Source organism: Temnothorax americanus, unplaced genomic scaffold, assembly GCF_048541705.1.
Source record: "Temnothorax americanus isolate GAGA-0224 unplaced genomic scaffold, ASM4854170v1 Scaffold141, whole genome shotgun sequence".
NCBI classification, from domain to species: Eukaryota; Metazoa; Arthropoda; class Insecta; order Hymenoptera; family Formicidae; genus Temnothorax; species Temnothorax americanus.
The window spans coordinates 63,967-76,352 of record NW_027509277.1 but is presented as its reverse complement, the minus strand read 5'-3'; the positions used below and the strand labels follow the sequence as shown (position 1 = coordinate 76,352).

General features: G+C 39.7%; 2 protein-coding genes across 2 annotated transcripts; one reads left to right on the top strand and one right to left on the bottom strand.

Moving 5' to 3' along the window:
- The first annotated feature begins 994 nt into the window (after window positions 1–994).
- Window positions 995–2,037, top strand: LOC143894782 (uncharacterized). The gene is made up of 3 exons (XM_077401414.1): window positions 995–1,012; window positions 1,129–1,626; window positions 1,744–2,037. Exons 1-3 carry the CDS (start codon window positions 995–997, stop codon window positions 1,885–1,887), a joined length of 660 nt encoding a protein of 219 aa, XP_077257540.1. The 3' UTR covers window positions 1,888–2,037.
- Window positions 2,038–9,078: 7,041 nt separating this feature from the next.
- LOC143894778 (uncharacterized) lies at window positions 9,079–9,989 on the bottom strand. The gene is made up of 3 exons (XM_077401405.1): window positions 9,922–9,989; window positions 9,461–9,644; window positions 9,079–9,266 (listed from the first exon to the last, which is right to left on the bottom strand). Exons 2-3 carry the CDS (start codon window positions 9,609–9,611, stop codon window positions 9,079–9,081), a joined length of 339 nt encoding a protein of 112 aa, XP_077257531.1. The 5' UTR covers window positions 9,612–9,644; window positions 9,922–9,989.
- Between the last annotated feature and the right edge of the window lie 2,397 nt (window positions 9,990–12,386).

Sequence of the window (12,386 nt, the reverse complement as noted above, 5' to 3'; positions counted from 1 at the left end):
CTTAAAGAAATAGTTACCTTGTTATGGGCTTCGTTATGGGTATATAAGATAACAGGAGCGGTGCTGACGCGACTCACCGTCCGCTGGATGTAATCTGTTAACAATTCACTCACTCACAGAAAAAGATATTGTCTCAGAGATATCGCAATATATCGACAATATAACCTTCACTCACAGATATGATGAGACTGTAAGCTATTTGCGAAATAACTTATGAACCACGAACCGCCAACGACGAAATAACAACAGAGAGAATTCTTCTCTGCTATTAATACCACAATGTATTTGTCAACGTGGTGTACATACAAAGCGTAGAAACCGGTAACGCGTACACGAAACGCAACAACCACGAGTAATGTAATCAACGACGACGTGATAGGCGACGTGATCGACAGCAACGTGATCGATGGTGATATGATCGGCGGCGACGTTATCGGCGTGTATAGATAGAGCATTTAGGGCTGCATTCAAGAACTATATTCGAGTGCACACCGCATCGCTTTATCCTGTTACTAAAAATTGAACAAGGACAGGGACCGTATTCTCGAGCCTACCCTAATGATTTTCGTGTGCGACCTTCTATTTGAAATACATTGAATTTCGCATGCGAGTTTCATGAAAACGATTCGAGATTAAGGCTCCAGAACGACGCTGGTGTGTATTTAAATGACCTAGTTTACACCGATCTCTTGATGCGCGTATCAAACCAATAATCAAACTAATTTACTAGTTATTTACTATTTAATACGCGTATCAAGTGATTAATATAAACTAGGCCAGAATGAAGTTTCCGAATATAGTCTGAAAGGCTCTCTACCTTATAAGGGTATTCCATGCTTTTAAACACTTTACCCGCCATCGTCGCCGATTTCATATGTTGCCGTATTGTCCTCGAGTGTTCCAGACTTTAATAACAAACAGTGGCAAATACTGGCCGTATTGTCCTCTGAAAAGAGGCAGGAGCCAACGAAACCACCGTTTCATACTGAGAGAAATGGCGAAAGTACAAATGGTAAGTACTGTCTTTTCAATATATATTTCACATAATTTTACATAATTACAATGTTGCTATTTTTATTTTATTTTAGATGGATATGGATGATAACGATTTCGCCGATTTCGAGCTAGAATTATCATTGGAAGAAAAATCAGCCACCGATATCGCTGCCGGTCCCGTCGCCGCCGGTTCCGTCGCCGACCGTCCCGTCGCCGCCGGACCTGTCGCCGCCGGACCTGTCGCCGCCAGTTCCGTCGCCGCTGGACCTGTCGCCGCTGGTTCCGTCGTCGCCGACCATCCTGTCGCCGCCGGACCTGTCGCCGCCAGTTCCGTCGCCGCTGGACCTGTCGCCGCTGGTTCCGTCGTCGCCGACCATCCTGTCGCCGCCGGACCTGTCGCCGCCGGTTCCGTCGCCAACCGTCCCGTCGCCGCCAGACCTGTCGCCGCCGGTTTCGTCGCCGACCGTCTCGTCGTCGCCGACCGTCCCGTCGCCAACCGTCCCGTCGCCGCCCGTCTCGTCGCCGCCCGTCTCGTCGCCGCCCGTCCCGTCGTCGCCGGACCTGTCGCCGCTGATCCCGTCGTCGCCGATCGTGCCGCTGCTCGTTTCGATGCCGAAGATGATAGACAAGGTAATATTAATTAATATTATGTATATTTAACAGAAAGTAATGACATATTCATGATATATTCCGCCAATAATTTGATTGCGATCATAAAATTTCTTATACAATTTTATTATTTTACAGTTCGAAGACCAAGAGGCAGAGCCGCGGGGATACGACGGCAAGAAGAAAGGTTCATGGCCTTCTTATATAAATTGTCATCATCCAATTACCATTGGGGTAGACGAGGCAGAGGCAGAGGCAGACGTTGAGAGCAACAGGATTTAATCTTTGTCTCTATATAATCTTTATATAATGTGTCTCTATATAATGTCTCTATATAATGTCTCTATATAATCTCTATATATAATAATGTCTATATAATGTCTCTATATATAATAATCTCTATAAATAATAATGTCTCTATATAATCTATATATATATCAAGAGACACGGTAGTGTCTCGCGCCAAGTACACGCGGAGCGAGACCGACCGTGACTCTTTTACGCGACGCGACGGGTTGCGAGTACCCGAGATGTTGAGATCTCGATAACGAGTGAACGGATCAAGTTCTAAGTAGGCTTGATCGATAGCTTGGGGTCCAATTAGGGGGGGGTTTCTCTCATAATATTCCGCTACGTGCCTTACGAGCGGAGATATTGCGACGCAAAGTCCAAATGTGAAAATTTATTTTTAAGATACTTTCTTCTACGTCAACCGCTCGCATTCATTATAACATACATGTAACAAACAGAGAACGTCACTTTCACTTTTTCGCCGCTGGCGGCGCAGGTATCGCCAGTTTCGATATCGCGCGCGTATTTCAAAATTAGGTCGATAAACTTATCGGTCAGGAGGAAGATTTCTATTTAAGTAAAAATTAGGTATATATATAATAAATATTGAGTCAACGGAAAAGTAGGTTCTCTATGCTTGGCAGAAAGTGCCGCTAGGGAATTTTTAAGTCGATTCTTATGAATCAAGCTTGAATTTGATGTCTATGTATCCCAGGTTGCCAATGACAAGGTCCAGATAGTGCGCTTTATAGTTTTCGGTGTCCAGGTGTAATAATACGTTGAATTCGATGTCTACGTGTCCCAGGTTGCCGATGACGAGGTCCACATAGTGCGCTCCGTAGTTTTTGGTGTCTACGTGTATTAATATCTTGAATTCGATGTCCACGTGTCCCAGGTTGCCGATGACGAGGTCCACATAGTGCGCTCCGTAGTTTTCGGTGTCTACGTGTATTAATACCTTGAATTCGATGTCCACGTGTCCCAGGTTGCCGATGACGAGGTCCACACAGTGCGCTTCGTAGTTTTCGGTGTCCAGGTGTAATAATACGTTGAATTCGATGTCCACGTGTCCCAGGTTGCAGATGACGAGGTCCACACAGTGCGCTTCGTAGTTTTCGGTGTCCAGGTGTAATCGTACGTTGAATTCGATGTCTAGGTGTCCCAGGTTGCCGATGACGAGGTCCACATAGTGCGCTCCGTAGTTTTCGGTGTGTACGTGTATTAATACCTTGAATTCGATGTCCACGTGTCCCAGGTTGCCGATGACGAGGTCCACACAGTGCGCTTCGTAGTTTTCGGTGTCCAGGTGTAATAATACGTTGAATTCGATGTCCACGTGTCCCAGGTTGCCGATGACGAGGTCCACACAGTGCGCTTCGTAGTTTTCGGTGTCCAGGTGTAATAATACGTTGAATTCGATGTCCACGTGTCCCAGGTTGCCGATGACGAGGTCCACACAGTGCGCTTCGTAGTTTTCGGTGTCCAGGTGTAATCGTACGTTGAATTTGATGTCTAGGTGTCCCAGGTTGCCGATGACGAGGTCCACATAGTGCGCTCCGTAGTTTTCGGTGTGTACGTGTATTAATACCTTGAATTCGATGTCCACGTGTCCCAGGTTGCCGATGACGAGGTCCACATAGTGCGCTCCGTAGTTTTCGGTGTCTACGTGTATTAATACCTTGAATTCGATGTCCACGTGTCCCAGGTTGCCGATGACGAGGTCCACACAGTGCGCTTCGTAGTTTTCGGTGTCCAGGTGTAATAATACGTTGAATTCGATGTCCACGTGTCCCAGGTTGCCGATGACGGAATCCAGATAATGCGCTTCATAGTTTTTGGTGTCCAGGTGTAATCGTACGTTGAATGCGATGTCTAGGTGTCCCAGGTTGCCGATGACAAGGCCCACATAGTGCGCTCCGTAGTTTTCGGTGTCTACGTGTATTAATACCTTGAATTCAATGTTCACGTGTCCCAGGTTGCCGATGACAAGATCCAGATAGTGCGCTTCATAGTTTTCGGTGTCCAGGTGTAATAATACCTCGAATTTGATGTTCACGTAATAGTACGTTGAATTCGATGTCTAGGTGTCCCAGGTTGCCGATGACAAAATCCACATAGTGCGCTCCGTAGTTTTCGGTGTCTACGTGTATTAATATTTTGAATTCGATGTCCACGTATCCCAGGTTGCCGATGACGGGATCCAGATAGTGCGCTTCATAGTTTCCGGTGTCCAGGTGTAATCGTACGTTGAATTTGATGTCTACGTGTCCCAGGTTGCCGATGACGAGGTCCACATAGTGCGCTTCGTAGTTTTCGGTGTCCAGGTGTAATAATATGTTGAATTCAATGTTTAGGTGTCCCAGGTTGCCGATGACAAGGTCCACATATTGCGCTCCGTAGTTTTTGGTGTCTACGTGTATTAATACCTTGAAATTGATGTCTAGGTGTCCCAGGTTGCTGATGACGAGGTCCACATAATGCGCTTCATAGTTTTTGGTGTCTAGGTGTATTAATAACTTTAAATCTGAATGGGTGCGTTCAGCCGATACTCCGCTAGCCTAGCAATCGTGAGCAGTTGCTCGTTTTTGCTCGTTTCTTCTCTTTTTAATCCAGTAAGTCAAAAAAGAGGAAACGAGCGAAAACGAGCGACTGCTCACGATTGCTAGGCTAGCAAAGTATCGGCTGAACACACCCAATGTAGGACACGTAGATATCGAATTCGAGGTATTAATACATGTAGACACCGAAAACTACGAAGCGCACTATGTGGACCTCGTCATCGGCAACTTGGAACACGTGGCCATCAAGTTCAAGGTATTAATACACCTGGACACCGAAAAGTATAGAGCGCGCTATGTGGGCCTCGTCATCAGCAACCTGGGACACCTAAACATTGAATTCAAGCTTGATTCATAAAAATCGACTTAAAATTTCCCTAGCGGCAGAATTAAAATTATGTCATGACATAATAAAAATCGCTGAATTAAAATTATGTCTAGACATAATAAAAATTGGACAAAAATTATGTTTAGACATAATAAAAATTGGATGAATTAAAATTATGTCTGACGTAAAAATAATTATCAAAAATATCGATACCTGAAGATATCGGTACATATACAGTTGCGAACAACATTCAGTAAGACACGCAAATAAAAATAAATAAAGAATTTTACAGTTAACGACTTATTAACATTAATCATGCTTTATTGCGATTATGTTTTATGTTGAAATTGAAAAATATATACAAGGTGTACAATTAAAAGGGTTACAGATTATTATTTTTAAAAAACTGAGCAAAATATTAAATTGTTGTTTTCTTTAGAAATAATAGTCCGTAACACTTTTAGCTTCATACCTTGTATTATATACGGTTTATGAAATTTTAAGATATATTGTTTATAAGATTAAGTTGCGTAACACTACAAAAAGGCGTGATATCCGTACAAAATTACCTTTTTAAAAAAAAGGAAAAAAAGGGCGCCAAGTACACGTATAGTAGTGTATATGTTGTTACCTAAAAAAAAAAAGAAAGTGGTAGTATTATACCTCGAAAAAACCTAAGTAACAAGTGGTAGATCTTTATATCTCGAAAAATCTCGAAAAAATCTAAGCAGTAGTATTTTTATTTCCGAAAAATTATAACCCTAGTGATACACGTCACAAAATTATGTTACCTTATCAAAAAGAAGAGTCGCGCTTCAAGTGATCTATTACAATTACAAAAAAGAAATGATATCTCTTTAAGTTAGAGCGCCAATTACAGAGAGAACATGTATATTGCCTCAAAAAATAATTGTTGCACTACATTGAAAAATCTTTACATTGTGTCAATTAGAAAAGAATGTATAATAACAATTTTAAAAGATTAAAAAATTTTATTTAAATTTAACAAGAGAATACAAGATATTTAAATACAAAGTTATTTACATGTGTATTTTTTAATGGCCACAAAGAATTACAGAAGTAACAGTACAAAATAAAAATATTTTATTAAAATACATAAATTTTTCTTGTAAAAAAACTTGGCGCTGCTAGACCTTTTAAATAAATAAAAACAACAATAAATAAAAATAATTCAGAGAAGAATACAATGGGAGTAATATTAAATGATTATCAGCGTGGATGTGGGAGTGAGTGATATGGGTGTGCGTGACTACGCGGACGGCGGATAATGCGGCTTATAATTAAGTATAGAATAAGTTTATTTATTTATTTAAAATTTCGAGGTCTAGCAGCGCCAAGTTTTTTTACAAGAAAAATTTATGTATTTTAATAAAATATTTTTATTTTGTACTGTTACTTCTGTAATTCTTTGTGGCCATTAAAAAATACACATGTAAATAACTTTGTATTTAAATATCTTGTATTCTCTTGTTAAATTTAAATAAAATTTTTTAATCTTTTAAAATTGTTATTATACATTCTTTTCTAATTGACACAATGTAAAGATTTTTCAATGTAGTGCAACAATTATTTTTTGAGGCAATATACATGTTCTCTCTGTAATTGGCGCTCTAACTTAAAGAGATATCATTTCTTTTTTGTAATTGTAATAGATCACTTGAAGCGCGACTCTTCTTTTTGATAAGGTAACATAATTTTGTGACGTGTATCACTAGGGTTATAATTTTTCGGAAATAAAAATACTACTGCTTAGATTTTTTCGAGATTTTTCGAGATATAAAGATCTACCACTTGTTACTTAGGTTTTTTCGAGGTATAATACTACCACTTTCTTTTTTTTTTTAGGTAACAACATATACACTACTATACGTGTACTTGGCGCCTTTTTTTACCTTTTTTTTAAAAAGGTAATGTTGTACGGATATATGATACACAATAAAAATAATTGAAAAATAATTACAGATGAATGCATTCGTATTGTTTTATTATAAAAAATAAAATTGCGTTCAGGTATTTTATGTATATGTATAACCGTATCGTATATAATTATATTGTATAATCAGAACCGCTTGCCACCAGTGTCGAAAAAGTGAAAGTGACGTTTCTGATTATGACGTCATCATATAAGACGTCGGCATTAGAAGTATATATACGTATTCGTATCTTAAAAATAAATTTTCTACATTTGGACTTTGCATCGCAATATCTCCGCTCGTAGGGCACGCAGCGGAATATTATGAGAGAAACCCCCCCCCCCCTAATTGGACCTCAAGCTATCGATCAAGCCTACTTAGAACTTGATCCGTTCACTCGTTATCGAGATCTCAACATCTCGGGTACTCGCAACCCGTCGCGTCGCGTAAAAGATCACGGTCGGTCTCGCTCCGCGTGTACTTGGCGCGAGACACTACCGTGTCTCTTGATAAAATCAGTAAGAAATAATTTTATTGTATTGTTTATTGCACTACCTAATGTACTGCCCGTTAAAGTACTCCTTTGTATATTATCTTATGTAATTGTATACTCCTTTATTTATATATTATCTTATGTAACTATATATAGTTAAATAAAAATCAGAGACATTAAAAAAAATATTCCTGCAATGTTCTGCAGTTTGCTATATTTTTACTGTATTACACTGTCTTTCTCTTTTTCTTTTATATTAAAATATCTTTAATTTGTCCAAGTTTTGTGATTGTACTACAATTTATCACTATTTTTTAAAAAAGACTAATATTTTTATATATAATTATGTTCCTACAGAATAATACATATTTCGAAAATTATTACATATTTTGATAATTAAACTTTTATATAGATTTACATAGAATCATATATTAATATTTTAACAATAAAAAATTCCAATAGCAACAAAATATAAAACGTTACATTAGTTTCTATTTAAAAATGCTATAAAGATTATATATACATCATGAAGATCTTGACTGTGTATAAAAGTATCTTGTCAAATTCCTGCTTCACAATCTCTATTGCCTCCACAATCCGGTAGGTAGAATAAATATTATACATTTCTCATACAAACGAAACAATTATACAACCTGTACAACCCGAGAGCGTCGAAACAACTAATTTGTCTCAAAACAGCTACATACAAAATAATGAAAGTAATCAAGATCGTTTTGAATCAAGAGGATTTGATAATAATTATATACGATGCGGTTATACATAACATAAAATACCTGAACGCAATTTTATTTTTTATAATAAAACAATACGAATGCATTCATCTCTAATTATTTTTCAATTATTTTTATTGTGTATCATATATATATATAGATTATACAGAGACATTATTATTTATAGAGATTATTATATATAGAGACATTATATAGACATTATTATATATAGAGATTATATAGAGACATTATATAGAGACATTATATAGAGACACATTATATAAAGATTATATAGAAACAAAGATTAAATCCTGTTGCTCTCAACGTCTGCCTCTGCCTCTGCCTCGTCTACCCCAATGGTAATTGGATGATGACAATTTATATAAGAAGGCCATGAACCTTTCTTCTTGCCGTCGTATCCCCGCGGCTCTGCCTCTTGGTCTTCGAACTGTAAAATAATAAAATTGTATAAGAAATTTTATGATCGCAATCAAATTATTGGCGGAATATATCATGAATATGTCATTACTTTCTGTTAAATATACATAATATTAATTAATATTACCTTGTCTATCATCTTCGGCATCGAAACGAGCAGCGGCACGATCGGCGACGACGGGATCAGCGGCGACAGGTCCGGCGACGACGGGACGATCGGCGACGGGACGGGCGGCGACGGGACGGTCGGCGACGACGAGACGGTCGGCGAAGAAACCGGCGGCGACAGGTCTGGCGGCGACGGGACGGTTGGCGACGGAACCGGCGGCGACAAGTCCGGCGGCGACAGGATGGTCGGCGACGACGGAACCAGCGGCAACAGGTCCAGCGGCGACGGAACTGGCGGCGACAGGTCCGGGGGCGACAGGTCCGGCAGCGATATCGGTGGCTGATTTTTCTTCCAATGATAATTCTAGCTCGAAATATATCCATCTAAAATAAAATAAAAATAGCAACATTGTAATTATGCAAAATTATGTGAAATATATATTGAAAAGACAGTACTTACCATTTGTACTTTCGCGATTTCTCTCAGTATAAAACGGTGATTTCGTTGGCTCCTGCCTCTAACCGAGGACAATACGGCCAGTATTTGCCATCATATATATATCAAGATATATATAATATCAACAACCTGTTCTCACCGTTCTCTGGATAGAATTGTAACACTGCTCTTGCGCTTCTTGACAGACATGCATACAACGTTGATAAGAAACGATATAAACGTCTTGTAGGATTGTGCAAAGTTTTGCTTGCATAGCACAACCACAAGCGCAGAAATACTGATAGCCCCATCAAACGTACCAGCTTTAAATGGCAATCCTTGACCTAAAAAATAAAATAATGTATTAATATGATATTATGGCTATGGTCAACGTGACACTACAAATGCTTCGAAGCATTCCTCTTCTCTTTTCTTTCAATGAAGAAAGAAGGAGAAGAAGAACGCTCCAGAGCATTTGTATCACGTTGACCGTAGCCTATATATCAAGATATATATAATATCAACAACCTGTTCTCACCGTTCTCTGGATAGAATTGTAACACTGCTCTTGCGCTTCTTGACAGACATGCATACAACGTTGATAAGAAACGATATAAACGTCTTGTAGGATTGTGCAAAGTTTTGCTTGCATAGCACAACCACAAGCGCAGAAATACTGACAGCCCCATCAAACGTACCAGCTTTAAATGGCAATCCTTGACCTATATCTAAAAATAAAATAATGTATTAATATGATATTATGGCTACGGTCAACGTGACGCTACAAATGCTTCGAAGCATTCCTCTTCTCTTTTTCTTTCAATGAAGAAAGAATGAGAAGAAGAACGCTCCAGAGCATTTGTATCACGTTGACCGTAACCTATATATCAAGATATATATATATATATCTTTCAGCAACGTGCACAACTTCATTTGAGGTTATAATTGGGTACAACATTCATCGCACGATACATTTATAATTGCAAATCGGAAACGTACCTCGAGTTCAGCTCTTCTGCGATCAACGAAGTCGAGATCGAACGTGTCAGTCGTCACTTTCTGCCAAGCGTAGATAACCTTCTTTTCCGGCAGCGATCTTAACACGATGGGTGCGTTCAGCCGATACTCCGCTAGCCTAGCAATCGTGAGCAGTCGCTCGTTTCCTCTCCTTTTAATCCATTGGGTCAAAGGAGAGGAAACGAGCGAAAACGAGCGACTGCTCACGATTGCTAGGCTAGCGGAGTATCGGCTGAACGCACCCAATGTAGGGATATGAAATCTTTAAATAAGCACGAAGCAATTCAATTCAGTCTATCGCCGGCACGATTACGGTGTTACTGCTGTTTCGCGTACGCGCGTATGCGCGCGTTGTCGCACCTTACCTCGCGACGCGTAATAAAGAGTCACACGGTCGGTCTCGCTCCGCGCGTACTACCGTGTCTCTCGATCGATCGAGATAGGTTAACTGATCAGATGATGAACTGACTGACAGGATAGCGCTCTAAACGAACGCACTGTCTGCACTGCACTGCACTGCGATACTAACGCCGCTAGCCGCCAGTGTCGAAAAAGTGACAGTGACGTTCTCTGTTTGTTACATGTATGTTATAAAGAAGAGCGGTCGACGTAGACGACGTATCTTAAAAATAAATTTTCGCATTTGGACTTTGCGTCGCAATATCTCCGCTCGTAGGGCACGTAGCGGAATATTATGAGAGAAACCCCCCCCCCCTAATTGGACCCCAAGCTATCGATCAAGCCTACTTAAAACTTGATCCGTTCACTCGTTATCGAGATCTCAACATCTCGGGTACTCGCAACCCGTCGCGTCGCGTAAAAGAGTCACGGTCGGTCTCGCTCTGCGTGTACTTGGCGCGAGACACTACCGTGTCTCTTGATGTGATAGAGATATGTGAATAGACCCGAAAAGGGAGAAGGACCAAATAACAAGTAACGCGATTAGTTCAAGTGAGGTAACTCAAAAGGAAAATAGGGGGGGAGAACTAATAAGTTGTAATAAGATAGATGAGGAGATGATAACGGAAGTGATTAGGAGCGACCGGGTTGAAGAAAATAATAAAGAAACAATTATACGAGAATTGGTACAAAGGAAGGGGGATATTTATAATGAAATGTGTGACAGCAATGATCATGATATATGTGATGAGATATGTGATGGTATTGATAATGATATAGGGGATAATAATATATTTAAGAACGCTTCTCTAGCTGAGAAGAAAACGGAGTGTAAGCAAGGTGTACCGGAGGACCCGATAGAGATCGCGTGTGAAATGACCTCACTTGACAACGTCCAAAAACAGATTTTTTGCGAAATGTTAGAAAATTTTCGTTCACTTTTTTCGGACAAGCCAGGCTGCGCGAAGAGATATGAGCATCGCATAAAATTAAAGCCCGGCATCCGTCAACCGAGAATTCGTCATAATTATCCTGTTCCGTACGCGTTACGCGAGCCGACGAGAAAAGCAATCGAAAAAATGATCGAAGATGGGGTTATCGAAAGGGGAATTAGTCCGTATTGTAATCCGATAAGAATCGTAAAAAAGGAAGATGGTAGTGTTAGGGTTTGTTTAGACGCGAGGGGCATAAACGAAGTAATCGAAGACGATCAAGAATCACCACCGCTAATAAATGAATTAACGCAAAAGTATCACGGCGCTAAATGGTTCTCGAAGATAGATTTGACTCACGGATATTGGCAAGTGCCATTGGAAGAATCGTCGCGACTGTTCACTGCGTTCTTGTTTGATTTCAAAACATATTTATATTGTAGGATTCCGTTTGGATTAAAGACTGCCGGTAGCGGTTTTATAAGGGCATTGAGCAACGCGTTGGGGGACGAGTTTAACGAATTTATATCTAAGTATATTGATGATGTAATAATTGGCACTAAAACTTTCGAAGATCATATTAGGATTCTAAGCAGAATATTTAAACGTCTCCTCGAGTATAATTTTACATGAAAATTATCAAAATGTGTATTTTTTCAAAAATGTGTTCTTTTCCTTGGACTTGAAGTGTCGACAGAAGGTATTTCGCCGGAGCGAAAGAAGCTCGAGGATATTATAAATTTTGAAGAGCCAAAAAATAAGAAACAACTCCAACAATTTTTAGGGGTGTGTAATTATTATCGACAATTTAATGTGAGACACAGCATGTCAGTAGATTCACTCCGCGAATTGCTGAGAAAGGATGTAGGTTGGAATTGGACACAAGCACATTCCTCTAGCATTTAGAGAGTTGAAGGGAAATCTTAACCAGAGTTTAACCTTGAAGCATATTATTCCAAAAGTGCCCTTCAAATTACAAACGGACGCGAGTGATTGAGGGATTGCAGGAATTTTTTATCAAGTTGATGGGAGAGGAAATCATAACATAATCGGATTAGTGAGTCGGTGCTTATCTCGTCCGGAAATTAAATATACCACTACGGAGAAGGAGCTTCT

What these genes read in the sequence shown, in the direction of transcription:
- LOC143894782 (XM_077401414.1), top strand. An exon ending in TGCCGAAGATGATAGACAAG is followed by an intron (nt 1,627 to 1,743) that starts GTAATATTAATT and finishes ATTATTTTACAG; the next exon opens with TTCGAAGACCAAGAGGCAGA.
- LOC143894778 (XM_077401405.1), bottom strand. Translation starts at nt 9,611, where the DNA reads ATGGGGCTGTCAGTATTTCTGCGCTTGTGGTTGTGCTATGCAAGCAAA. An exon ending in ACAATTCTATCCAGAGAACG is followed by an intron (nt 9,267 to 9,460) that starts GTGAGAACAGGT and finishes TTTATTTTTTAG; the next exon opens with GTCAAGGATTGCCATTTAAA.